This window comes from Penicillium canescens (assembly GCF_028828765.1).
Source record: "Penicillium canescens strain IBT 15451 chromosome Unknown utg000001l_segment0_segment0, whole genome shotgun sequence".
Taxonomy (NCBI): domain Eukaryota; kingdom Fungi; phylum Ascomycota; class Eurotiomycetes; order Eurotiales; family Aspergillaceae; genus Penicillium; species Penicillium canescens.
Genome location: NW_026703963.1, coordinates 1,517,973 through 1,543,633, shown reverse-complemented (window position 1 = coordinate 1,543,633; position 25,661 = coordinate 1,517,973). Strand labels below are relative to the sequence as shown.

The 25,661-nt window shown below is 51.3% G+C and overlaps 11 protein-coding genes across 11 annotated transcripts; 7 read left to right on the top strand and 4 right to left on the bottom strand.

Annotated features, from left to right (window-relative positions):
- Window positions 1-55: 55 nt before the first annotated feature.
- Window positions 56-5,213, bottom strand: eaf1 (MYB and HSA domain protein). The gene is made up of 6 exons (XM_058509354.1): window positions 4,920-5,213; window positions 4,713-4,877; window positions 2,185-4,618; window positions 1,894-2,161; window positions 1,685-1,842; window positions 56-1,627 (listed from the first exon to the last, which is right to left on the bottom strand). The coding sequence occupies exons 1-6, from the start codon at window positions 4,961-4,963 to the stop codon at window positions 536-538; spliced, it is 4,161 nt and encodes a 1,386-aa protein (XP_058378333.1). The 5' UTR covers window positions 4,964-5,213; the 3' UTR covers window positions 56-535.
- Window positions 5,214-5,555: 342 nt separating this feature from the next.
- N7446_000586 (putative 60S ribosome biogenesis protein Mak11) lies at window positions 5,556-7,181 on the top strand. The gene is made up of 2 exons (XM_058509353.1): window positions 5,556-6,499; window positions 6,553-7,181. The coding sequence occupies exons 1-2, from the start codon at window positions 5,585-5,587 to the stop codon at window positions 7,105-7,107; spliced, it is 1,470 nt and encodes a 489-aa protein (XP_058378332.1). The 5' UTR covers window positions 5,556-5,584; the 3' UTR covers window positions 7,108-7,181.
- Window positions 7,182-7,506: 325 nt separating this feature from the next.
- N7446_000585 (translation initiation factor eIF2 subunit gamma) lies at window positions 7,507-9,604 on the top strand (the record flags this gene model as incomplete). The annotated part of the gene is made up of 8 exons (XM_058509352.1): window positions 7,507-7,771; window positions 7,935-7,956; window positions 8,011-8,236; window positions 8,305-8,315; window positions 8,401-8,431; window positions 8,496-8,646; window positions 8,708-9,512; window positions 9,574-9,604. 8 exons carry the CDS (start codon window positions 7,507-7,509, stop codon window positions 9,602-9,604), a joined length of 1,542 nt encoding a protein of 513 aa, XP_058378331.1.
- A 1,073-nt stretch (window positions 9,605-10,677) lies between these two features.
- On the top strand, window positions 10,678-12,254 carry N7446_000584 (zinc metalloprotease). The gene is made up of 2 exons (XM_058509351.1): window positions 10,678-10,996; window positions 11,053-12,254. The coding sequence occupies exons 1-2, from the start codon at window positions 10,712-10,714 to the stop codon at window positions 12,223-12,225; spliced, it is 1,458 nt and encodes a 485-aa protein (XP_058378330.1). The 5' UTR covers window positions 10,678-10,711; the 3' UTR covers window positions 12,226-12,254.
- A 252-nt stretch (window positions 12,255-12,506) lies between these two features.
- Window positions 12,507-13,034, bottom strand: N7446_000583 (uncharacterized protein; the record flags this gene model as incomplete). Its single annotated transcript, XM_058509350.1, has 1 exon — window positions 12,507-13,034. The coding sequence occupies one exon, from the start codon at window positions 13,032-13,034 to the stop codon at window positions 12,507-12,509; it is 528 nt and encodes a 175-aa protein (XP_058378329.1).
- Window positions 13,035-13,533: 499 nt separating this feature from the next.
- On the top strand, window positions 13,534-14,073 carry N7446_000582 (mitochondrial 54S ribosomal protein bL34m; the record flags this gene model as incomplete). The annotated part of the gene is made up of 2 exons (XM_058509349.1): window positions 13,534-13,610; window positions 13,719-14,073. 2 exons carry the CDS (start codon window positions 13,534-13,536, stop codon window positions 14,071-14,073), a joined length of 432 nt encoding a protein of 143 aa, XP_058378328.1.
- Window positions 14,074-14,536: 463 nt separating this feature from the next.
- N7446_000581 (putative zinc metalloprotease) lies at window positions 14,537-17,782 on the bottom strand (the record flags this gene model as incomplete). Its single annotated transcript, XM_058509348.1, has 3 exons — window positions 14,537-14,704; window positions 14,758-16,829; window positions 16,888-17,782. 3 exons carry the CDS (start codon window positions 17,780-17,782, stop codon window positions 14,537-14,539), a joined length of 3,135 nt encoding a protein of 1,044 aa, XP_058378327.1.
- Window positions 17,783-18,516: 734 nt separating this feature from the next.
- N7446_000580 (uncharacterized protein) lies at window positions 18,517-21,127 on the top strand (the record flags this gene model as incomplete). Its single annotated transcript, XM_058509347.1, has 3 exons — window positions 18,517-18,675; window positions 18,741-20,260; window positions 20,314-21,127. 3 exons carry the CDS (start codon window positions 18,517-18,519, stop codon window positions 21,125-21,127), a joined length of 2,493 nt encoding a protein of 830 aa, XP_058378326.1.
- Window positions 21,128-21,356: 229 nt separating this feature from the next.
- N7446_000579 (WD repeat WDR12/YTM1 family ribosome biogenesis protein) lies at window positions 21,357-22,880 on the top strand (the record flags this gene model as incomplete). Its single annotated transcript, XM_058509346.1, has 2 exons — window positions 21,357-21,483; window positions 21,541-22,880. 2 exons carry the CDS (start codon window positions 21,357-21,359, stop codon window positions 22,878-22,880), a joined length of 1,467 nt encoding a protein of 488 aa, XP_058378325.1.
- Window positions 22,881-23,248: 368 nt separating this feature from the next.
- N7446_000578 (mitochondrial 37S ribosomal protein uS13m) lies at window positions 23,249-23,820 on the bottom strand (the record flags this gene model as incomplete). The annotated part of the gene is made up of 4 exons (XM_058509345.1): window positions 23,249-23,293; window positions 23,366-23,632; window positions 23,719-23,763; window positions 23,818-23,820. The coding sequence occupies 4 exons, from the start codon at window positions 23,818-23,820 to the stop codon at window positions 23,249-23,251; spliced, it is 360 nt and encodes a 119-aa protein (XP_058378324.1).
- A 308-nt stretch (window positions 23,821-24,128) lies between these two features.
- On the top strand, window positions 24,129-25,380 carry N7446_000577 (peptidylprolyl isomerase; the record flags this gene model as incomplete). Its single annotated transcript, XM_058509344.1, has 8 exons — window positions 24,129-24,239; window positions 24,303-24,380; window positions 24,448-24,464; window positions 24,527-24,630; window positions 24,681-24,761; window positions 24,825-24,888; window positions 24,945-25,108; window positions 25,193-25,380. 8 exons carry the CDS (start codon window positions 24,129-24,131, stop codon window positions 25,378-25,380), a joined length of 807 nt encoding a protein of 268 aa, XP_058378323.1.
- Between the last annotated feature and the right edge of the window lie 281 nt (window positions 25,381-25,661).

Here is a 25,661-nt window from a genome sequence, read left to right as displayed (position 1 = left end):
CATATCACAACACATCCATCGTACATGGGGTTCCACAGTGATCAAGCGGTTACTTACTCGTACTTCATACCCGTAGAGACAAATACAAAACCTTACAGGGAGAAAGGCAAGTTCAAAACTAATCATACAATTCATTTCAATTCCTAGAATCCGTCCGCCCCAGAGGTTTCGCCTAATCCTATCAATAATACAAGCCCAGACCCAGAAAAAAAAGAGAAGCACTGGTAAGTAAAAAGGAGCCAGTGCATATCGAGTCCGCTATATTGAGGGAACATCGAGGTTTTCGAACGGTAAAGAAATAAGAGCACGCAAACGGGAGTCAAAGGGGGAGGGATAGGGTAGATAAAGGGTAGCGCGAGGTGTAGTGCGATAATCCGAATCAACGGAGGTAGGAGAAAGAAAGGATGGAGGACAAAGAGGGGGTAATAAATCAAAGTAAGGTGTGGTGTAAGTATGTACAGTTGAAGGTAGAATGGGAGGGAGGAGGTTGTGACAGATGCGTCAGTGTGCCACGAAGACTGCTTTAGCTGGTCCTTCAGCTGGTTGCTGTCTGGGCTGCTGGGGCGTGCGGGCTCTTGCTGGAGCCTTGAACGCCGGCTTGGGCACTGCCACTGCGTTGGGTTTGAGGGGTGGCGCTGCGGCTAGGCTGGGTGACAGCTCCGTTCATGGCGGGCGAGCTAGTTGGGCCAGCGCGGTTCTGTTGGCCAGGCTGAGGAACCCGCATCATCGGGGAAAATCCCTGATTTTGGGGGACCTGCATCCCGGAATTACCGTTCGCCATGTTGGGCGCCGAAGGAGTCTGGAAATTGCCATCGTGGGGAACTTGGAAATTAGCCTGCACAGAATTCGCGTTCATGGCATTCGCATTGATGCTACCCGCAGCAGCATTGATCGCGGCCTGTTGGGACAAGCGCTGCTGTTGCGACTGTTGGTACTGATTGAGTCGATCAGTAGCCAACTTAGTTATCTGCTCAGGGGGCATATTCGGGTTGCTGCGCTGGATCTGGCTTTGGATCGTACTGATTTGTGGCACCATGCCGCTCGAAAGAGGATTCGGCTGACCCATACGAGGCGACGGGGTTGATACGCCTTGAGGCGTGCCACCGTGGAACGATGGGCTCTGCATTCCTCCTTGGGCCTGCATGGCGGCCATCATGGCTGGATTGTTGGGGGTGCCATTTGACATGTTCAGATTCGGCGATCCCTGGGATGAAAATTGCTGGTTGTGGAATTGCTGCTGACCTTGCGGTTGTTGCCGAGATTGGAGAAGGCGCTGCTGCTCCTGCAATCGATTCGCTTCTCGAATGACGCGAGTGTTATCGGGGGATGTTTGCATCGCCATACCAGGTCTCGCGCCTGTTCCTTGCATTTGATTGGGCATCATCTTCATAGCCATACCGTTGGGCATCTGGCCGTTTGACTGTGCGCCCGCCGGCATGTTTTGCATTGGCAGAGGGCGGCCTTGATTGACACCGGCACTAGGCTGCATGCCATTAGGCACTCCATTCGGAGTACCACCTGGCAGGCTGGGGTTGGAGGCGGAAGGCATGTTCGTGTTGCTGCGCCCTGGGGCATTTGCCGCTGGCTGGTTAGGCGCTTGACCGGAACGCTGAGCTGCAAGACTAGCCTAGATGAGAGATTAGTAAAAGAAAAAGCTCTCTTGTGGAAATCAAGGGGTACTCACTCTCTGTTGCGCAATCATTTGCTGCCGGTATTGCTCTTGCCTTTCCTGCAACTTCATCTCTCTGTCGTACTTCAGCCGACTGAATTCAGCTGGCGATGAGATCGGGGGCTTGGGTTGATTAGCCTCATTGGCCTTGCGTAATGAAGCGAGATGAGAAGCTATATAGAATGTCAGTGTTAATGTGTTTGAAAATCTCAGTTAAAACTGACCATGCTGCTGCTTTTGAAGCATAGTCTCCCTCTTCTTAGCCAGCTTACGCATGGCATCAAGCAAAGCAAGATGTTTCGATGACCGTCTCCTGTCAACACGAATAGGCTGTGTGGACCTCCGGCGGATAGGTGGCTGAGGCGGACCGCTGTTGCCCTGTTGCTGTTGTTGCTGCTGTTGTTGCTGCTGTTGTTGAGCAGCCGCCTGCTGAGCAAGCACGGTACGTTGAGCGGTTTCAAGCCTCTGGTGGTAGGCCCGGAAGTATTGTGTCTTGGACATATCAGCCGGAAGACCTTCCAGTCCCACCCATCGCTCGAAACATTCCCAGGAGTCCGTCTCTCAGCGCCAGAAGTAAAAATAGACGATGGAGTTAGGCAGCTGGAAATTAGAGACCAGTTGTAGGAATACTCCTTGACCAAGCGTCGCAGTTCATCATCCTCAGCATAAGTCCACTGTGATGACTGACGTGATTCAAAGAACCCAACAGATGGCATTGGGTGTTCGGTTGGAGGCCGGAATGAATGCCCGGGGTGAATGCGATCCCGGATGGGTTTGTTCTCGGGGCGGAAAAGGGCGACATTAGTCTGCTCGGGGGGAAGATCGGTAATGCGATGCTCGGAATCATTGTTATACTGGGAGAAGTCATATCTGCTCCGCTTGCGAGGACGTTCGTCATCATGGAAGGTGATCTTGGTCGACGCAAATTTGGAGACAGGCAGAAGCTCCGTCTTCCATACTGAATCAGGGGGTGCTTTGAAGTTCGGTACATTCGTCCCAGGGGTCATTTGCAATGGCCCATATATCGGCAATTCGTCTAGCAGCTTCTCAGCAGCAGGAGTCATGTTAATTGAGAAGTTGAACTCATCCGAGCCTAGGGAGAAGATAGCGGCAGGAGTCACAGTGTCTTGAAGGTCGTGTCTGGGCTCATCGTTGAATCCGTCACTGACCGACTCCTCCTCGGCAGATGGAATAAGGTCCGGAGTGGGATGAGAGCCACCAAATGCTTCATCGCCAGTATCCTCAGAAGGCGGACTGGGACCGGCCTTTGCTGCATCCTTCTCGGCCAAGGTTGGCGAAGGAATCTTCGTTTGAACACGTAGTAGAGCCCGGTGTTCCTCGTCGCTGTTGACATATTCGGCACACCAATCGGCACAGCTCTTTGCGGCAGCAAGCTTCCATTTGCGCTCCTCTCGGAAGTCAGTTCGCATCCACTTCATGTGATCCAGCACTACATCCCAATGTGATCCTTGGCGGGGAGGTTCGACGGAACGCTTCATTTGCCGCAAGGGCCACCGGTTGGCGTTTTGAAGTGCGTAAATGCGCCGTAAAGTACGACAATCCATGGACTCTTGGTATTCAAGCAAATGGTTGTTGGTACTCAATGTCTTGTGTGCGGACGCCAATAGAGTATTGAGGTTTGTTCCTCGTGGGGGAGCGTAGGCTCGGTTCAAGAATAGCGTGAACAGATAATCTTGTTCCTCGTTCAACTTGGCAACCGCATCCATGTCTCTGTGCAGCAAGTCTGTAGACTCAGGTTGAGAGGGCTGCTGCTTAGGGAAAACCACTGTTGAAAGTCGACTTCTCTCCTTCTCTCGGTCTTTTCGGTCCTTGAAGCGCATTCTGGCAACAGAATCGGGGGAGCCTTGCTCGGAGGGTGTGAGTGGGACTCTCTCATGGTGACTCCGCGGAGTCTCTCCGAGAATCTCAGAAACAGACTTATGTCGGATAGCTCCCGACGAAACTCGGGTAGTCATGCGCTCTGGTTGTGACGATCCAGGCTGAGAAGGAGGGATAGACAATGACGGTTTCTTGACAGGTGTAACAGAATCAGCAGTAACGTCCATTGTGGATGGCGACACAGATTTTGATGCTGGGAGCTTCACTTCAGACTCGGGAGCGGCTTGGTCGATATCCATTTCATCTTGCGCGTCTTCAGCTCCTGCGCTCTCCTTGATTACCTCGTTCGAGGAAGGCAGACCGGCATTGACATCTGCGGGCCTCTCTTGTATCGAGCTGGCTTGTTCGAGGCGCAATTGCTCATCGGGTGTTGACGGGACCAAGCTTAATCGTGATCGGTCATGTTTGTGTGGACGACTGATTGTTTCAGCATCCTCGGCCACTTCTTCTGCAGGGCTTGTGTCGGGTGATGCGGCGGCCGGTACGGGTGTATTATTAGAGTAAGGGTCGATAGAGGAGGCGGGTGAAAGAGGTTGTTCGGTATTAGAGGGCCCTAGAGTCAGAGACGGCCGTGCCTCTTTCCTTCGGTGGGTGTCGGAGGGGATCTCCAGTGAGGGAGCACCTGTTGCAGCAATCTTTGTGCGAGAGACCTTGGCTTCGTTTCCATCTTGATTGGCATCGAAGGCTGGTGCGCTGCCTTTCTGATCGCGCGAGAATTGGGGGGCTGGCGCAGTCGTCGGTAGCAGTTCGAGATCCTTTGGCGGTTTGTAGATGGTTGGCACAGATGGCCGACGTGCTCCATCTGTGTCTCCTGTAGTAGGCGCGACATTGGGAGCTGCAGTTCCAGGATGCGCCGGTGCGGGTGTTTCGCTTTGGATCGGTTCGGTCACTTGCGGGACACCGCCGTCGAAGGTTGATGGGGGAGTAATTTCGGTAATAGGTTTGGTCTTGGTACCAGAAGCTGTTGTCGGGGAGACTGAGCTTCTGGTTGGAGAACGCGCATGCGCATGGGCAGGCAGTGGAAGCGTAGCTTCATCGAAGTATCGACCTCTGTATAGGGCATCAGCATTGCGGCATTAAATCACCAAATTAAATAATTGCAATGGGGAATAGAGGAGTAGAGTAATGTAGACAAGGTACTCACTTGGAGAGGTCGTTGGCGTCGAGAAATGCTCGTTCCTTTTGCTGGTAATGCGAGTCCTCGGTCGCGCCAAACCCGACCGTGGCTAGATACAATGCGCTGAGCTTGCGCTTTCGGCGCGACAAACAGTTTCTAGCCACCAAGTCAGTAAAAGGTTCATTTTCGAGCCTTCAAACATCAAAAAATACGCGACAGATAATTAATACTTACGCGATCTCATCGTTTTTAGACCGAAGGAGCTCGTCGCGGAGCATGGAGTCTAGCTTGGGAACACAGCATCCGATTAACGCGGGAACAAGGGGAACGGATTGAGCGAGGTCATCCAGATGGAAAAAATCGCTCGGACAAGATAAAAATGATGGAGAGAGGGAGTGAAGTGATGGAGAGCAGAGTCTTCTTTTGAAGGGGGTGAAAATGAGGTTACGGTATGGAAAAAATGTTTGGGAAAAAGGACGGGTGGGTGGTTTGGGTACAGTACTCGCTCCCTCACAAAAATTACACGGGTCTGCCAAGTACCTGGTACTTCGTCCCTTAGGTCTAGGGGAACTCAATAAGGGCGATTACCACTAGAAATGTAATATTCGATGAGCTATCAGGTGTTTATGGGAGTTGGAACTGGCTTCTCTCACCAAGTAACATCGCATGTAATGCGTAATCGTCTCATTCCTCCGCTTGCGGTAACGTTGACACCTGAGGCAGCATAATTCTGGCCTGGTGTATCAGGCATTAAAAGACACCTCATACATATGGCTCCAAGGCTCCAAGGCTCCAAGGCTCCACATGTTATCGGGCGGCGATAAACTACCGGCAGAAAAGCAAAAGAAAAAAGTTATCCACCCCAAGCTTCGACATCAAACAAGCATTGCTATACAGTCATGGTTAAACGCAAGAGAACCGATGCCCCCAAGGAGGGCAAGCCTGCTGTTCCTTCGTCCAAGACTACCAAATCCGCCCCAACGCCATCAGAATCCCCCGATGCGGCTCTCACTGTGCAAGTCATTACTGGCTCCTATGAGCGGGTCCTGCATGGCTTCACAGCAGGAATCCCAGCTGCCAGCCTGAAGGCCAAGACTGAGGCTGACTCTCCCAAGTTTGAATGTGTGGACACCTTCTTGTTCGAGGCCCATGGATCTGCAATCCGTTGTCTTGCATTGTCACCACTGCCCAAGGTCACCGACTCTGCCGAGTCTCAGAAAGTGATGCTAGCTAGCGGTAGTACCGATGAACGTATCAACTTGTACTCCATCTCCGCTGCTCCTCCTGCTGTGAATGACGACTATCCCTCCGTGCCCACCCTCGCCGGAAACAAAATCCTCGAAAATCCCCGGAATCGCGAACTAGGATCCTTGCTGCATCACACTGCCAGCCTAACTTCCTTGAGTTTCCCTTCGCGAAGCAAACTACTTGCTGCTGGTGAAGACAACACTATCTCTATCTCCAGGACCCGTGATTGGTCTGTCGTTTCAACTATTAAAGCGCCAAACCCCAAAGTTCAAGGACGGCCAAGTGGTGATACCGCACCACTCGGCGGTGCTCCGTCTGGAGTGAACCACTTTGCAGTGCACCCCAGTATGAAGCTCATGCTGACTCTTGGCAAGGGTGAGAGGTGTATGAGATTGTGGAACCTGGTGACCGGCAGAAAGGCCGGAGTGTTGAACTTTACCAGGGAGGTGCTGATGGGTGTTAACGAGTCGAGATTTAGCAGCGGCGAAGGCCGCCGCATTGTTTGGGACTCACCAGGAGAGGAGTTTGCCGTTGCATTTGAATGGGGTGCAGTAGTTTTTGGAATTGTAAGTTTCTTGCTTAGTATTTTGTCGAATCAGGTTCTGACTATCAGCCACAGGACTCAACTCCCAAGTGCAGAGTTGTTCCGGGACCTCGGAGCAAACTTCATCAGATGAAATATGTTTCTCTGCCTGTGGAGGGTGATGAGAAGAAGGACTTCCTGGTAGTTTCCACAGAAGATGGCCGGGTGATGTTCTACTCAACCAAGGATCTGAAAGAACCAGAGAATGATCCCGACTGCTCAATCCCCCATGCCACCCCCGTTGCTCAGCTTGGTGGAAAGCAGGCTGGCTATGCTGGCCGCATCAAGGATTTTGAGATCCTCGGCTTGGAAGAGCAAGCAAAGGAATACCGCAATGACTTCCTGGTTGTGACCGGCAGCAGCGATGGAGTGGTTCGTGTATGGAAGGCCGCCGGAAAGGACCTTGCAAAGGCAAAGGATACGAATGCTCAGATTGGAAGGGTTTTGACTACCTATGAGACTGGTAACCGCATCACCTGCTTAGCATCTTTTGTCATGTTGCCTGCAGATGACCCATCTACACTGTTTGACTCTGAGGAGGAGAGTTCGGAGAACGAGGAGGAGGACTCCAGTGACAGCGACGACGAGTAATACGTGGCTCTCACCTGTTATACCCTTTGTACCATTGATAAAACAACGGCAATGTATTCATGAGCAAAAGTTTGACGCATTAGAAACATAGAAATAAGTTCTCTACTGTAACCTTTCCCTACACGCCCTTATTTTGGAATTTCTCCAAGTCCACAATTAATTCGGCAAACTACAAACTACACACCATATAAAATAAAAACAGAAATACAATCAAGCATTGATGCTATACAAGTGTAGAGTATCTTGCCATCTAGACACCGCCCGAGTGGCTCTCCACTGCACACAATCCCCCCCACCTACATTCTTTCATCAGTATCGGAAGCAATTTTCACCCGACCACCTTCCACCCTCCACCTTTTCTCTCCCTTTCGCGAATCGATTTTTTTCTATTTCGCAATCATGGCTACCAACGGCGATTTCTCCGACGAGGGGTCCCAGCCCGGCTCGCCTTTGCTCGACGCCCACAACGCCCGCGGCGAGGTCGAGGACCAGGAACCTCTTGAGGAGAAGCCCGTCAAGTCCGCGATGAAGAAGACCTCTGCTCCTGCTCCCCAGCATATGCGCCCAGAACTCCCCGAGCAGCCCGAGCCTTCGACCCTCGATCTGTCCAAGTTGACTCCTTTGTCGCCTGAGATCATTTGCAGACAAGCCACTCAGAACATCGGTATGTGATCGTTGGATTGTGACTGTGTTTCGACCTTTTTTGTTGGGAGGCATTTTTGCGGGCAACAGATGACTCCCAGCGGAACTGGTTCTGCGCTCCAAAATGCACATTCTGTGAATTTGTTCTTTTCCGGGCACCAGATTGACTAACGGGATTTTTATAGGTACTATCGGTCACGTCGCTCAGTTAGATTCCCTCTTCCGACCTTTTCTTCCTCCGAGTTACTAATATTTGTCTAGCGGTAAATCGACTGTCGTCAAGGCTATTTCGGAGGTGCAAACTGTTCGTTTCAAGAACGAGCTTGAGCGCAATATTACGATTAAGCTCGGTTACGCCAACGCGAAGATTTACAAGTGTGACAGCCCCGAATGCCCCCGGCCAACATGCTACAAGAGTTTCAAGAGTGAGAAGGAGGTCGATCCTCCTTGTGAGCGCGATGGATGCACAGGTCGTTATCGTTTGTTGGTATGTTTCTCGTCCTTTGCCCGATTATAGGGCTTTCTCTGCTGATAGCAAGCTAACATTTGATATAGCGTCATCTCAGGTACATTTAACTCCTGATCCGCCCATCAGGCTCGATCTTAAGGTCCTTCTGCGTCGAACATAAGCTAACATTTGGTTCCCCAAAGTTTCGTCGATTGCCCCGGTCACGATATTCTCGTTAGTCTCCACCTTTTATGGATTCCCTGTTCTTTGAGATTCGTGTCTAACCCAAGCTTCGCAGATGAGCACTATGCTTTCAGGTGCCGCTGTTATGGACGCCGCTCTCCTCCTGATCGCCGGAAACGAAACTTGCCCTCAACCCCAGACTTCGGAGCACTTGGCTGCTATTGAGATCATGAAACTCAGCCACATCGTTATTCTCCAGAACAAGGGTATCTGTCCCATCTCAATCTCGGTTTATGCCTCTATTCATTTTCTAACGCATTCTTCTAGTCGATCTTATGCGCGAAGAAGGTGCGCTCGAGCACTACCAGTCGATCCTCAAGTTCATTCGTGGTACCGTCGCTGATGGCTCCCCCATTATTCCCATCTCCGCTCAATTGAAGTACAACATCGATGCCGTCAACGAGGCCCTTGTCAACACCATCCCCATTCCTCCCCGTAACTTCGAGGCTTCTCCCCACATGATGATCATTCGTTCCTTCGATGTCAACAAGCCCGGCGCCGAGATCGACGAGCTGAAGGGTGGTGTTGCTGGTGGTTCCATCCTGACCGGTGTCGTAAAGCTGAACGACGAGATTGAGATCCGTCCCGGTCTTGTCACCAAGGACGAGCAGGGCAAGATCCAGTGCCGTCCCATCTTCTCCCGCATTGTCTCCCTCTTTGCCGAGCACAACGACCTCAAGTTCGCCGTTCCCGGTGGTCTTATCGGTGTCGGTACCCGTGTCGACCCCACGCTTTGCCGTGCCGATCGTCTCGTCGGTTTCGTCCTGGGTCACCGTGGCCGTCTCCCTGCTATCTACACTGAGATCGAGGTCAACTACTTCCTGCTCCGCCGCCTTCTCGGTGTCAAGACCGCCGACGGCAAGCAGGCCAAGGTTGCCAAGCTCGCCAAGAACGAGGTTCTCATGGTCAACATTGGCTCTACTGCCACCGGTGCTAAGGTTCTCGGTGTCAAGGCTGATGCCGCTAAGCTCAGCTTGACCAGCCCCGCTTGCACGGAAGTTGGCGAGAAGATCGCCATCTCTCGCAGAATTGAGAAGCACTGGCGTCTCATTGGATGGGCCAACATTGTTGCGTAAGTTCTACAGGCCTAGTAATACTTTGATGGCATATGCTGACTATCTATTTCTCTACAGTGGTAACACCCTTGAGCCCGTTCAGCAGTAAAGCAATTCCTTGAATGATGTCCCAGTTCGAAATGGGGAGGTTCAGGGAAAGAGGTCTGTTACGTCGAGGAAAATACGCAAATCAAAATGCTGCTACATCTTCGACCAACGGTCTCTCCGCCCGCCAACCCTCGAACCACGAGTCTTGCGATTTACGATCATAGATCGCAGAAATTTTTACGGTCATGACGAATCGGAAAAAGTAAACACATGATATACCTGCTTCCCCTGGCAGATAGAGAGAGGACGGGAGAGGAGACATGCATCCCTGCATTGTCGCCACCTTATCAGATTGCCTGCTTCACGCATGTCAGCTGCCATGTTTAACTCACGACAGCCTGACAGAGGGTTTGGTCTGCAGGATGGAAGACTACCAGGATGCAGGTGAAGTCAGCGAATGAAAGATGTGTTTTGTTTTGTTTTCGAGGGAGTTGTTTTCAAGAGGTTTCCTGTTCATTGCTCTTTTTGTGTCTGCATCGTCGGATCTTGTGTAGATAAGGACCTATATAGGTCTGTGATCAAAAATGTAGGAGGAAGTCATGATTATGACAATTAAGGAGCTTTGCATGTTCAATGTGTTCTTGTTCTCCTGTTCGAAATATAAAGTAGGGCTAGGTCTTAGATCGATGTGGTGTGGATGAAAAGCGGGTTATATATATATAATATTGCGTCCAACAAGCCACCAACATTTTGAATTACACTCTATACAAACTGGAACAAAAGCACATAGCAATAGTCTCAGAGTTATGCAAAAACCAAATGAGGAGCATAAAAGCGAGGGTTTTGACAATCCAAGCATTCGGATAACAACTTACATATAGTGAAAAAGAACAACACCTGTCTACTTGGAGATAGTATGTTTCACTTGAAACAAAAAGCCCTTGTAAAATATCACATAATTACTCTTTCCAGAGACACTCGAATAGTCTACCCAACTAGTTAGTATACGTGGTAGGACTCTCCAGGGCCGGGGGCCTGCAGGACGAGATCTGACTAAGGCCCGCAACAACAAAGTAACTTCTGTCCTTTAAGACACAGCAACTTCCTCTCTTCGCCTTGCGCGACTTCAATCATGTATATTCTCGAGGTGAGTTGACTACAGTGTCACATGTCTCTTGACATTGCCCTTCATTGCATGAAACGTTCTTCAATATGTTTCTCGAACTACTTTTCGCAGTGCACTATGACCTTGCTAATCACTTGCTTCCAGCAACTGGCGCGCCTTCTCGATCGCCCGCTCTTTCCATGGAAGAACGTGCTTGTGGGCTTCTCCTTAGGCCAGTTCGTCCTGGAGGGCCTTCTTTCGCTCCGTCAATACAAGATTCTGCAACGAACTAAGCCTCCCCAGGTTCTCGAAGGGGAGGTCACCCAAAAGGTCTATGACCAAAGTCAGGTATGAATGAGGCAACCACTGATTATAGACAAAAGCTCATTGGAATATCACAACAGGCATACGGTCGCGCAAAGGCCAAGTTCGGTCTATTCTCCGGTCTCTACGGTCAAATCCAAAACCTCGCATTCATCTACGGCGATGTCCTCCCCAAGCTCTGGGGCGTTAGCGGCCTGCTGCTGGCGCGGTACCTCCCCGATCGGTTCCAAGGCGAAATCTGTCAAACTCTGGTCTTCTTCTTCGGTTTCAACATTTTAAGCACTGTCCTCTCGCTGCCCGTCTCGTACTACAACACCTTTGTGCTCGAGGAGAAGTTCGGCTTCAACAAGCAGACACTCAAGCTTTGGATCACGGATATGCTCAAGGGTCAGATGCTCGGAATTGTTCTTGGAGCTCCCATCATCACCGGTGTGCTCAAGATCGTCCAGAAATTCGATACCTCATTCTACTACTACCTCTGGCTGTTTGGAGTCTTCCTCCAGGTTTTCGCCATTACCATCTACCCGATTGCAATTTTGCCTCTGTTTAACAAGCTCTCGCCTCTTCAGCCTGGTGAACTCAAGACTGGTGTCGAGAAGCTGGCTGAGAAGCTCAACTTCCCTCTTTCCGAGCTCCACGTTATTGACGGTAGCAAGCGCAGTGCCCACAGCAACGCCTACTTCTACGGTCTGCCATGGAAGAAGCACATTGTCATCTACGATACCCTGATTGAGAAGACTGAGCCTGAGGAAGTCGTTGCTGTTCTCGGCCACGAGCTTGGTCACTGGAGCCTGAGCCACACTACTAAGCTCTTCGGTATTGCCCAGTTCCACATGTTCTACATCTTCGCTCTGTTCTCCGTCTTTGTCAACAACAAGTCACTCTACCAGTCATTTGGGTTTGTCAACCAACAGCCCATCATGATTGGTTTCCTGCTGTTCTCCGATGCCCTGGCCCCCATGGACGCTGTCGTTAAGCTCCTTATGAACATCCTTAGCCGGAAGTTCGAGTTTGAAGCCGATGAGTTTGCTCAGAAGCTTGGATACTCTGACAAGCTCGCTTCTTCGCTTCTCAAGCTCCAGATCCAGAACCTGAGCACCATGGACGCTGACCCGCTCTATGCCAGCTACCACTACTCGCACCCCATCCTCACTGAGCGTCTCGCTGCGCTTGGCTGGAAGGGCGGCAAGGTCACTAGCAGCAAGGAGGAGGACAGTGAGACGCCCGTCAAGGCAGCTGACCGCGAGCTGTAAAGCAGGCGTGCGAGATTTTTCTTTCTTTTCTTCCGGTCTACAGTGTCAGTTGAAGCAGTTAATTCTAGTCTCAACAGGTCAAAAGCGAGGCTTGGAATATCCCATCTATTGAATTGAAGCAATCCCTCTAAATTCTCCATAAAATTTTGTCCAGACGTGAGATGCAAGCTACTTTTGTACTTTTAAATCCAAGCCCAGCCCAGAATGATAGATATAACAAATAAAAAAGAGTACTCCGACCCAATGCATCAACGCCCACAACCAAACAGGTATATAACCACTCACTCAGAATCCTCCTCGACCTCAACCTCAACATTAGCCTTAGCCTTAGCCTTATTCTTCTTCTCAGCCATCCGTCTCTCCTTCTTCTTCCTCTTGCGCTCCTCCTTATCAATCCCAGCCTCCTGTTCCGCAAATGCCTCAGCCTCAGTTTCAAACTGGGCATCGTTCATCTCAAGATCATTGCCCTCATCCTGCTCCTGCTCCTGGGTGTTCGGCACAACACCAGCCGCAATATCCAGATATTCCTCGCCGGGGTTCTGCTTGGCAACAGTCAAATCGCGACCCAGGTGTTCGCCAGATAGACCTGCTTGCACGCGCTTCAGGTTGTGCAGGATCAGGTTTGGTGCTGCGGCTGTCGTGCGCGAGACGGGGCCGTGCTCGCTGATGCTAGCGTTCGGTTGCAGTGATGGGTCTGTGGCTGCGCGGTCCAGGTAAGCTGCTAGGAAATCGTGCGCGGCTGACTGGCTGATTGTTGTGGTGCTTTGCACTGTTGTTGGGGGGAGGGTGGAGGGGCCGTTGGTTGCCATTTTAGAGGTGGTTTTTTCGCCGATAGGCGGGTTGGTGGCGGCTATAGAGGGGTTTGCCCAGCGGTTGTTTGGAGGGAGCTGGAAGTCGGTGTTTCTGCCGAGTTGAGGGTGGTTTGCTCGCAGCGCAGGGAGTGGAATGGGCGACGGCGAGCAGTTCGCATCTTGAGATCAAAAAGTTTCGAAGACGCTAGGCCCGATTAGGTAAGTATGCATAACGGGCAAGCGATGCTTCAATTGCTTCAGTTCTTGGTGAAACTGTGTAGAAGAAAGGATTTAGCAAAAGAATACAATCAAATTTATAACTAAAACAACCCCCATATCAATATCGAGCCCAATAGCCCAGTACTGCAGACATACATCTCCAGGCGGGTCCGTGCCTCGGCGGCTCCGCGCTTAATTTTCTGTCGAACTTCCGACACCGCGTCTTGAAGGCCTCACATCCCCCAGCTCAAGCCCTCCCAACCCGCCTCAACCGCCTACCCCAAATCGGGCATTCAAAATGTTCAGCCTCCGCACCGGGGCCCTGCCCCAGGCTATCCGGGCCTCCACGTCGACCATGCGAGCCCCAATGACCAGGTATGCAAAAGCAACCCCCAAACCGAACCATATAAACCCTCAATCATCCCAGACCACGAGGCCAAGAAACCGCATATAACTAACCTTCTCTTTTCCCCTCGGACACAGGTTCTCCCAAATCCCCCAACAACCAACCACATCCGCCATCCTCACCTCCAGACCCTTCTCCCTCCTCTCAACCCCAACCCGCTTCCAACCATCAACACTCGGCTCCCGCCTTCCCTCAACACTCACAACGTCCTTCTCGCCACTGTCATCACTCCGCGCTGGAACTGGCCAGGTCCCACAGCAGACTCGGACGTTCTCGGCTAGTGCGTCGCTGGGCGTGCGCCGTGTCACTTTCCGGCCGTCGCGGCGGGTGCAGAAGCGTCGCCATGGGTATCTGGCGCGGAAGAAGGATCGGAATGGAAGAAAGACGCTTACGAGGAGGCTTATGAAGGGGCGGAAGGAGTTGAGTTGGTAATTTGGTGGTTTGCTTGGGCGGGAAGGTTTATACCAATGTGTGTTGTGACGGATAGATTGGGATTCATTGTATCATTGTGTTAAGTTATTGGCCTGGGTTTGTGGCCACGATGGAGGGAACATAGAGGGGATTTACTGAATCCGGATTCTCGAGACTAATTGCTTTCATTGATGTCTTTTGAGATGGGGTTGGGGTTCAGACAGGACGACGTGGCGGGTCTTGTCTGGCGTGTACCATATTACCTCTGCTAGAGGAGGTGTGAAACTTTCATGTAGTTTGAATTTTCAGCTTTGTCTTTGTTTTGTTTTGCTTCTGGAGGTTACATGTACTTGGAAATGGGTCATGTGCTTGAGTATGAGAGTAGATTCGTCATGCCTAGTTTATCTAGAGTCTCTCGACACTCTGGTATAAAAGTGATCTACCCTCTAACTTTACCTGTAATGCATGGGGTTCATGATGCACATCACTCGTCATCCTCACTGCCTTCCTCGCTGTCTTCATCATCTTCGTCATCATCGTCTTCCTCTTCCTCTTCCTCATCGCCAGCCTTCAGACCATAGTCATCCTCGAATTCCTTCAGAGGTTGAACAGTAGGAGTGAATCCTGAGGTTTCGAAGCCCTGCTTGATAGTCTAAGAATATATGTTAGTATATGTAAGGCACAAATATAGAAGATATTACTCACCTCTTCCAAGACAGTGGCGCAGGTGACAACCAAGTTGGCCGTCTTAGGAGCAAACAGTGGCAGAATGATCTCACGAAGAGCACCCTTGATCTCATCGAGGGTGATACCGCGCACATTCTTAAGCATCTTTTCCTTGTAGTCACTAGGCAAGTTACGAATGACCTGGCGAATGAAACTGCCCTGAGCAGCACTAGCAGCAGTCATCTGCTCATTGGCAAAGTTAACCACAATGCTGCTAATGGCACCCTCGAGCATAAGTGGATCGAAAGGCGTAGCACCAGAAAGATGGTCTTCGACAATCTGCTTGCTGGACTCGAAGGCCTTGTGGGCATTGGGAGACCGGTACACATCAAAGTTGACAAAGCCAGTATCGATGTTGTAGCTGAAGTTGGTGCCGTATGCCAAACCAGTGCCACGGACTGCAACCCATAGGGGACCTTCGACGGCGTTCATGTACGAGATTGCAACCAACAGGGCGGGCAGCTTCGGATGGTCGTACGAGTCCAGACCACGACCGGTGGCGTAGGCAAAGGACGAGTCGACCGTCGGCATGGGGACGATGTAGGACTTGCCACCGATGTTCTTTCCTGCGTCGCTCAACCGCTCGCGTCGGACGGTGATGGGTCGCAGGTCAGTGCTGGTGCCCAGGGTTTCGGCAAAGGACTTCCAGGCCGAAACGGGGTTCTTGAGCTTCTCGAGGTCGGCAATGACAATGACCCGGACGTTGTCGGGCTGGAAGAGAGAAGTGCGAATCTCCTCCATGCGGGCTACGACCTCTTCGGGGTTTTCAGCGAGCAGGCGCTTGATGCGCTTGAGGTAGCGAGCCTTGACGAGAGTGGAACGAGCGCGGACAATTGATTCCTGGGCGTAGTGAACCATCACATGGGCTGCGGCGAGCATGTCATCGCCGCTGCGCTTAGAGTCGGGCACGTCGGCCAGTAGGCGGGTGTTGATGGCACGGAGTCTTTCCACGTCGAAGATAGACTTCCAGGACAGCTCCTGCAGCCAGGCAATGGCATTCTCGTACTTCTCCAGCTCGACTTGGAAGGACACACGGAGCATCTCTGAGTTTCCAAGACCGCGGGCATTTTCCATTGAGTATCCAACAGTGTCTCTCTCCAGCTGGACCACAACTTGCTCAAAGTCGATTGTCTTGCCATCACGCTGGACGGGAACGTTGAAGAACGCTTCGGTGTAGATGGATAGCAAGGGACGCAGTTGAACGGGCACGGAGTCAGCAGAGATAAGGATCGCCAGCTGAACAAAGCTGCTGGGGATGTGCTCGAAGTGGATGAAGAGGGATTGGTCAGACTTGTCGGCATCGACGACCTGTTGGATCTTGTTGTCAGGACGCCCAGCCTTCAAGGCAGCACCCGAGCGAGCTGTTGTCGTATCCATAAAGTGGATAGACTCAGTTCCAGGGATTGCAAACTTCTCCAAGAGCTCCTGAGGAATCTCCTTGTCGTTCTCTGCCTTGGCCTTTTCGAGCTTATCAGCAAGCTCCTTGAGGCCCTTCTCGCCAAGACGCTCCTTCTGCGCGGCGACTCGGTCCTCCTCGTCCTTCTTCAATGTCTCGGACATCTTGTGGGACGGCACACCTAAGATGGTAACATGGGCCGCATCGGAGATCCACTTCTTGATGAAATCACGCCACTGGTCTTGAGACCAGGTCTCTAGAGTGTCATACTCCTTGAGCGATGCAACATCCATCATGGTCGAGCCATCTCGCTTTCCAAACAGGAAGTCAGAGATGACGTACTCTGCGAACGAGGAGGCAGAGGTCTCTGTTGAGAACTTCCAGGTCCGGCGCTGACGATCAATGCACTCTTTGAGATACTTCATATCCAAGTCTTTACTCATGGCATCCTGGAGAATCTCAAAGAATCTCTTCTCAACTTTTTCGAGTTTTGCTGTCTCGACACTGGTCAGAGTGAAACGAATCTCCATGCTGGGGTGGTCCTCAGTTGCATAGTACACGGCACTAGCGAGCTGCTCTTTCTCAACAATGATGTTCTCTAAAAGAGCAGCGGATGAGCCGGCGAGGTACAAAAGAGATACATTGAGAGCTCCGGCTGTGCATTGTTAGTTTTGTCCAAGGAAAGCCAAAGAGCAGAGCTTTGTAAAACGTACATTGAATAGGGTCGGTGCAGTCAGGTCCCATGAATCGGATCTCGATTTCACCAAAGTCTTCATCCTCCTCGGGGAATTCAACTTTCTTGATAACTGACTTCTCCAGATAAGGAGCCTGTACGGAGTCCACCCAAGGTCTCTTGAAAGGCGCCTCTGGGCTAGGAATAACATCCAAGATTGTGTCTTCGAATTTATCCAGAATATCGAGCATGTTCTTCTGATCGACTTCTCCGGTAATGATCAGGCATAGGTTCTTGGGCTGATACATCTCGCGATGGAACTCGCGAATCCGCTCCGCAGACAAGACACGCAGCTGTTCCATCATGCCTCCAGTCTCGTAACGGAAGCCATTACCCTCCGGATAAGTCAACCGCCGGGCCTCCAGGTCAATTAGTTCAGCTGCATTGTTCTGCACGCCCTGCATCTCGGAGTAAACGACACCGGCATCATTTCCAGTGCCATCGACATGGAAAACTTCGGTATAGCAACCTTCGTCGGTCAAAGTGGGAGCAATGACATGCTCAAGGTAGACTGGCAGGATACGCGCAAAGCCTTCCCAGCCTGCGGTATCCAGCGTATAGGCCGTGTGATCCGTAGCTGTCCAGGCGTTGGTACTGGAGTATACACGGGTAGCCAACTTGTCCAGGAATCCCTTGTAGCGGTAGTTACGGGATCCCATGAAGCACAGGTGCTCTAGGGTGTGAGGGGCACCGGAGTCATCGTGGATCTCAGTGGCAAGCACAAAGTAGCCATTCACCTTAGGACCGGGCTGGTCGATGACGACCACCCTCATGCCGGTGCGCTGTGATTCATACTGGGTGAACTCGCTTGGCGAGTAGTCTGGCTTGAACTGCTGGAGCAGTTTGAAGTGACTGTTTTGCACCGACGGCGACATATTGATCAATGGGGCAGGCCCAGTGAAGATATTTCGCCGGAAGCTTGACAGTCTAAAGGCTTTTGTCAGCAAGTTTCATCTCAAGGAGGATTGAGTCTCATCGCCAGCGCATCCACAGCGAGGAACATTCTGATACCCAGCCCGAAACTCAAAGACCGGAGAGGATTTGAGCAGACTGAGATGATGAGTACGAGAGTAACCGTATACATCCTCTTCATAGCAACCTCTCATACCGTGAAAGGACATGCCCACCTGGTCAGGGTTTCTACTATCACATCCCGCCGAGGAGAGACATAAATGGAGGGGCAGACAGAAAATTGGGGTATCAGATGGCCCCTCCATGAACAACAAAGAGACAGCAGAGACGAAGACTCACAGAAACCAAGTGTTTGCCCGACTCAGGCGTAAAAATCGAGACACGATGAGTGTGTTCAGAATGTGTGCTGGACCCCGGCGGAGTTTGGGTCCCGTTCCTTACAAAGCGAGCTCGGTGTTGGAGATTTATAGACCAGTCACTCAGAGTATCAAAATTAGAAATTATATGTCATATCCAGATAATATCTTGAATCTCTTCTCTTCCTTCTGAACGCGAATATACAGAATGTAATCACACGTGGGGCGGTGACGCCCAAGGTCACGGGTTGTTGACAGCTAAGCTCTTTGCCTCTACACTTCATTATAACCAGCACCTTTTCCTCGATTCGCTCACATCTAAACTCAAACCATTGGCTGCCATGACCGGGAATACCGGAGATGAGGAGGTGTGCCAGGCGGTGCTGGGCTTCGTCGCCGAGGGCACGTACCCTGAGGAGAAGGTGGTTGCTGGCAAGTTCCCGGCAGCTGCCCTCGCCAGAGAGCTGGAGCTTATATCCAAGGCTCGTGAGCAGGTAGAAGTACGAAGCTCCAGTTATTCTTTTGCTGATCACGTTTACTGACCTGCGCTGTTGTCCCCGGTTAGAACGAGATCAGCTCCCTGAGTCGCGAGAACACCTTTGACGCCGACGACTGGATTATCCAAGCGAAACAACTTCATGCAGACATAGAACGATCCAGATTAACTGCGCGCGAGATTGTCGCCCAGCATGAGCATACCAATCCCCTACAAGCCAAGGTTGAAGACGCAAAGGCGAAGGTCGCATTGGTAGAGACGGAGATAGCCTTCAACGAGGCCGTCGCAGGCACTCTGGAGGAGGTACAGCGGCTGTGTCAGCGGTTGGAAAGTGGCCACGCTGCCCTCGGAAATGGCCAGATCACGACTGCCATTGAGCAACTGGAGTCTACCGACGCGGCTGTTGGGAAGGATTCTTTCTTTACCAATACAAATGTGATGGGCATACTCTCCGGAGAGGTGGCACAGCTGCGATCCGAGATTATCGAAGCGCTTTATATGCGCTGGGCGGACCAGCTGAAGATTGACCGACAGAATCGCGAATTCCAGGTTTCCAAGGCGGATGCAACTGCTCTTGAGGACACTATCGCGTCACTTGCCCGGATGGATATCCTTACATCTGCCAACCAGAAGTTCCAGAAGGACTTTTTCTCTGCAATTCTCAATCCAATCTTGCTGCCTCGCCCTGATGGAACCAGCCATGGTGTTATGGTGACGGAGACTAGCATTCGTATTGATCCCGAGGCCTCAACAGCAACCGTGTCCGAGACGTTGGATCGTCTTTCCAGCGTTTTGGGTCATTTGCGACAGAATCTACCTACGGTTGTATCTGCGGCTCTCCCGGAGTCTTTCATTCCAAGCATCGCTTCAAAGGCGATCTCAGAGTGGCTATCTTCTGCCATCCCCACCGAACTAGGTGGTCTTGCCGATTTCGAGAAACTTCTGGACGGTGTCCTGCAATTCACCCAGACCATTGAGTCTTGGGGTTGGACTGGCCAGGAAGAACTGGTTTCATGGGTTAACCAGGCCCCGCGCTTGTGGTTGACTCGGCGTCGGGTCGACTCACTCGATAGTGTCCGGAAAGTTCTCGCTGCTAGCCAGGGCACAACCAAACAGGTCGAACGTGTCGAAAAAGAAAAAGTTTCTCAGACTAATGGGGCCCTCCTGGAAAATGCCGTCAATGATGACTGGGATGCGGACTGGGATGATGATAAAGATGACACGGCTGTGAAAGCAGATGCATCAAAACCCCAAGAAGAAGAGGAAGACGTTAGTGCGTGGGGCCTTGATGATGACGAGACTCAAGATGAGCCCAACCCAGACGCAGCGGTATCCACAGAAGATGATGACGCGGATGATGCCTGGGGCTGGGCTGATGAGGATGAAGATGCCCAGAGAGCTGACACTGAGCCTTCTAAACAAAATAACACCTCCGCAACGAAAGAAGCAGACGCAAGGAACATAACCGGGTCTTCGTCGCCTAAGGAGGTTACCCTGAAGGAAGTGTTTACCATTACCGATATCCCAGAGTCGGTTCTCAGGGTGGTTCAGCAGCAAATCACTGATTCAAAGGATATCTCGCAGCCCGCGTAAGTCATGCCTGAAAACTACTACACCTCCGCCTAAACTAATGAGATATCAGACATGCCAATTCCCGCGTTGCCTCTTCTGGGAATGGTCTCTTGGCTCTTCCGACCCTCATCCTCGCCATGTTCAAAGCTACATCATCGACATTCTACTCGATGAAACTTAGTTCAGGACAGATGTATCTTTACAACGACAGTCTGTACCTTGCAGATGCGATCCGGAGGCTGGTCGAGGAGCATGATCTCTCCAGGCTTCAGCCCGATGTTGAGGCTTTGGAGAAATTCGGAAAGCTTGCTTATAGCAAAGAGATGCAGACCCAGCGCACGATTGTTACCGATCTGCTGGATGGAGCTCAAGGATTTGGACAATGCTCCGAACAACCATTCCAGTCAAACTGTGAGAACTCTGTCAGCGCCACCGTTGACCGAATTCGCGATGTCTATAAGGAATGGCAGCCCATTCTGTCACACTCTGCTCTGCTCCAGTCTGTTGGATCACTCTTGTCTACAGTGATAAACAAGGTTGTCATCGATATCGAGGATTTGGGCGATATCTCAGAGGATCAGTCTCGGCAACTGGTCTCTTTCTGCAACCAAATCTCGAAGCTTGAAGACTTGTTTAGGCCCGAGACTGGTGATGCCGAGGCTTTGCCTGTCACAGCAATTTACGTCCCAAGCTGGCTTCGCTTCCAATATCTGGTCAACATCCTGGAGAGCTCGCTTGCCGACATCAAGTACCTCTGGATTGAAGGAGAGCTGGGCCTGGAATTCTCTGCCGAGGAGGTGATTGACCTGATTGAGGCATTGTTTGCTGAATCTGACTACCGGCGACGAGCTATCGCAGAGATTCGAAGAGCTCCCAGAGGATAGATGTCAAATGTATAGAAAAGCAATTTATTCCATAGAATCTATCTATATGAATTTATTCACAGAAACTATGTTAGTACAGTATTGCATCTAGTAAACGAGGCGTATCTCCGCGCTCTGCGCAAGTGTGCCGCACGGGTCCCCGTAATTTTTCTTCGCCCGCCGAAAATGCGACTGCCACCAGAAAAGATTCCATCTCCAACAGCAGCACCAATTCGGACTCGATTTCACCATGAGTGAAGATCAAATCATGTCAGGAGCCTCTGAGGCTGCGCAAAGACAAGTTCGAGTGCAGCTCACCAGTCAGCAGGAGGATATTGCTCTGCCTGAGAGCACCGGCCCAATTCTCGTTCCTACCGGTAAGTTGATGTCGATCAAAAAGTAACAGCCACAGTACTGACTTTCCTTCTGTACAGGTCTTCGCCGTTATGCGCTGTCGACACTGGTGAACAACCTTCTCTCGAGCGAGAAGCCGATCCCATTTGAGTTTTTGATCAACGGAACTTTTCTGCGGACCTCGATTGACGAATATTTGGTCGACAATGGTATCTCTGCTGAGACAACCCTCGAGATTGAATATGTTCGGGCTTTGATCCCTCCTCTGCACATCGCCTCTTTCCAGCACGACGACTGGGTCAGCTCCACTGACGTCCTTTCCACCACTTCACCTGCTGCATCTTGGGCATCAGGCGCAACTGTCAAGAAGGGCCAAGAGAGAATTCTTTCCGGAAGTTACGACGGTCTCATTCGCATCTGGAACATGTCATCCGAGACCATTGCGACATCCCCTGCTGCCACCGAGGGCGGCCACACTGCCTCCATCAAAGCCGCCAAGTTCGTTTCCCCGAACCAGATTGCTTCGGCAGGTCTTGATCGCACGGTCCGATTGTGGAAGTATACCGAGGACGAGGGTGGCTTCGCTGGAAAGATCGCTCCCCAGCTGGAGCTGTACGGTCACAAGTCTGGGGTCGAGTCACTAGCTGTGCATGCGCAGTCCAACCGTCTGTTGACTGGCTCGTCAGACCACACTGTCGGATTCTGGTCAACCAAGAAGGCCGACGCACCTGCCGCACCAGAGAACTTGCTTCCCTCTAACGCTCGCAACTCGAAGCGACGCAAGCTGAACTCGTCTGTCAGCACCGCCCAGCGCGGCCCTCTGAATCTGTTGTCGGGACACACTGCACCCGTTTCCGCCGCCATATTTGACGCAAAGGATGCCACAGTTGGTTACTCTGCCTCCTGGGACCACTCTCTGCGCACCTGGGATTTGGTCACTGGCGGTCTAGTTGACACTCGTACCACTTCACACTCGCTTCTCTCGCTCGAGCACCTCCCCGAACTCAACCTCCTGGCTGCAGGTACTGCCGCCCGTCATATTACCCTGATTGATCCTCGCGCATCTGCCACAACTGTGGCAGCTATGACTCTCCGTGGCCACACCAACGCCGTTGTGAGCTTGGCTCGCGACCCTCACAGCACATATGGTCTCATTAGTGGCAGCCACGACGGCACATGTCGCATCTGGGATATCCGGTCTACCAAGACTGACAAGGAAGGTGTTGTTGGAGAGAGTGTCTACTCTATTACGCGGAAGAGCCTCGAGGAGGAGGGCAAGGCCGACAGCAAGCGTGTTGGTGGTGAAGGTGTCAAGGTGTTCAGCGTGTGCTGGGACAAGACGATTGGAATTGTCAGCGCTGGTGAGGACAAGCGGATCCAGATCAACCGCGGAGAGGGTGTCTTGTCCTCAAAGGCATGAAGTTGCACATATGGGCCTGGCGTTTAACACTTGGTTGATTGCAAAAGTTGAGAATCTAGCTAGATACATATTACTTTTTATTACTGTTCCATCTTCACGTTGATTCTAGCTCGGAACTGGATGTATATCTACTAGCAAACATACAGTTTCTACGATCTTAAGTATTGTCGAGTATTTCTTTTGCTTTTGTTCACACTAGGTTCATTTCTAGCCTATAATACATCCAGAGAGGTGTTCCATTCACATACAATTCAACCTGACAAAAATCAAGTGCCAGGTATCAAGAAAACGCCAGTTCCATGCCCCTCACACAAAAAAGCGTGAGACAATTCCATAAAAGCACACAAGCGAACGAGCTGCCGTCCAATTTATAGCCTCCGCTCCATGCGGTTCAACCGGACAGGAGTTTTGATCTGTTAAAAATCCATTAGCCACAATCCACCTTCAGAGCAATCCAATAGACAATGCAACGAGAGACAACTCACTTGAGTCCGTGTCCGCTGTCCCCTGACAGGCAAGCCCAGTGCGTGACGTCGGCCGCGGTATGTTCCAGTCTCCTTCAGACGCTTAATATCATTGAGGACCTCTCTGCGCAAGTCATTCTCAATCTTCATTTCCGATAGCACGGCGGTCAAATCGAGGACTTGCTTGTTGGCCAGCTCGCCGACGCGGCAGGTTGGGTGGATGTTGAAGCGGGACAGGAGGCGGGAGGAGCTGTTGTTGCCGATTCCGAAGAATGTCTCGAGGGATTTCTGTTTTGAGCAAGTATTGCATGTTAGTCGAGGCCCCATTGGGTCGAGATCGTGGTGACGCTGCTGGCGCATGGGGGTTGGCTTGCCTTGAGGAGGTTCCGCTCGGGGAAGTTAACGCCTAGGATGAAGACCTGGAGGGATTGTTAGTGAGACATCCATGTGTGCTGTCAATGTCCCTGACTTACCATCTTGGCGTATTTTGGCTGGCTGCTGTCTTAACTTTGGAATGGAGTCCGTTGCTCGTTGCTCTCGAACTTCCGGGAGAAATCATCCGGCATCAATGTTTTTCCGGGGCTGAATTCGCAAATCTGGCTGTGTATTTGCATTGCATAATTCTGTATTTAATGTAATAAACTCTATCCCACCAGCTATTTATTAACCGCTGAATTGAAAATTACATGTTTGGAAGTGGAGCGTATTCTCCGCACGCCATTGCAAGCTGGCCTCCTCTACTTCTCCCTTCTTCAGTCCCCCAAAGCAGTGACAATTAGCAATCATGTATTTCCGGAACTTATTCCTGTCTCTTTTTGTCGTCTTCGCCGTCGGCTTCGCGCTGGTCCAGGCTGAGGAGTCCAAGGAGCCCCGTGGCCCCAAGGTCACTAGCAAGGTGATTACTTTACCCTTATGCGTTTGACTGGCTCCATATTGAAACAATCTGACTGGTGGTTAGGTCTACTTTGACATCCAGCATGGAGAGGAGCCTCTTGGCCGCATTGTGTTCGGCTTGTACGGCAAGACTGTCCCCGAGGTTCGTTAAGCTATATCCAATGGAACTGGCAATTGAGGATTTATCGCTGACGTCGTTCTTGATATAGACCGCTGAGAACTTCCGGTATGGATTGCTGGTTGCGCCAACGCTTTCAATGTTCCTGTTTAAGCTGACCACGCTTTTAGCGCTCTGGCTACCGGCGAGAAGGGCTTTGGTTACCAGGATTCTACCTTCCACCGTGTTATCAAGGACTTCATGATTCAGGGTGGTGACTTCACCAAGGGCGATGGTATGTTATCTCTAACCTGGGGTGAGGCGCATGATGCTAAGTGCATACAGGCACTGGTGGCAAGTCGATCTACGGCAACAAGTTCAAGGATGAGAACTTCAAGCTCCGCCACACCAAGAAGGGTCTCCTGAGTAAGCACTATATTCAATCATTTCATCAATCAGTGAATGTTTCGGATATCTGACCGTTCCTAGGCATGGCCAACGCCGGCAAGGACACCAATGGCTCCCAGTTCTTCATCACCACCGCCATCACCTCGTTCGTATCCCGTTATTACTACCCATTAGTGTGATCCGTGGCTGACAAGTTACTAGTTGGCTCGATGGACGTCACGTCGTCTTCGGAGAGGTCCTTGAGGGCTACGAGATCGTTGACAAGATCCAGAACGTCCCCAAGCTCCCCGGTGACAAGCCCAAGGAAGCTGTCAAGATCGTCAAGAGCGGTGAGCTCCCCGTGGAGCAAGAGACCGAGGACAAAGGTAGCCGTGATGAGCTGTAGATAGGTGACTGTCTGCGCTGTTTCCTCCGCTGCTGGTTGGTGGCTGATGATGCTGGATTTTAAGAAATCGACCAAGAACCGGTCGCCGAGCCGGTCACCGAGCCGGTCACCGAGGCTCCCGAGATCATCACAACATCTTATTCACTTCAGCCGCTGGTGATTTTCTTCGTTCTGGTTGCTATTGTGGGTGTCTGGATTGCCCGCCGGCGCAGCCAGCAGCAACAGCAGGAGAAAGAGCACTATGATGCGTAAGAGTTGAATGTATACTTTCCCCAAATGGGCTGTTGAGTATCTCATGTTACATCTTTCATTAGGTTACAAAAATAACCAGAAGTAGAGGAACTAGAGTTGTTATCTTTCTTGCACTCTAAAACCAGTCAGCTCCGTTTTCTTAGTCAGACACGCCCAGACCCAACCAACTGGCAAGTAAAAAATAAGAAATTTTTTTCGTGGCGGTCAGTACTTGGTCAGTACCTGGGCGGTACAGCGATTGTCCAGCCAAAACTGAGGTTCCTCATAGGTACCAACGCCTC

Excerpts from the sequence above, each read along its gene's own strand:
- N7446_000586 (XM_058509353.1), top strand. The coding sequence starts at position 5,585 with ATGGTTAAACGCAAGAGAACCGATGCCCCCAAGGAGGGCAAGCCTGCT. Across the intron at positions 6,500-6,552 it reads GTGCAGTAGTTTTTGGAATT|GACTCAACTCCCAAGTGCAG; the intron begins GTAAGTTTCTTG and ends TATCAGCCACAG.
- eaf1 (XM_058509354.1), bottom strand. The coding sequence starts at position 4,963 with ATGCTCCGCGACGAGCTCCTTCGGTCTAAAAACGATGAGATCGC. Across the intron at positions 1,843-1,893 it reads GCTTCAAAAGCAGCAGCATG|CTTCTCATCTCGCTTCATTA; the intron begins GTCAGTTTTAAC and ends CATTCTATATAG. Across the intron at positions 1,628-1,684 it reads AAATGATTGCGCAACAGAGA|GCTAGTCTTGCAGCTCAGCG; the intron begins GTGAGTACCCCT and ends TCTCTCATCTAG.
- N7446_000584 (XM_058509351.1), top strand. The coding sequence starts at position 10,712 with ATGTCTCTTGACATTGCCCTTCATTGCATGAAACGTTCTTCAATATGT. Across the intron at positions 10,997-11,052 it reads AGGTCTATGACCAAAGTCAG|GCATACGGTCGCGCAAAGGC; the intron begins GTATGAATGAGG and ends ATATCACAACAG.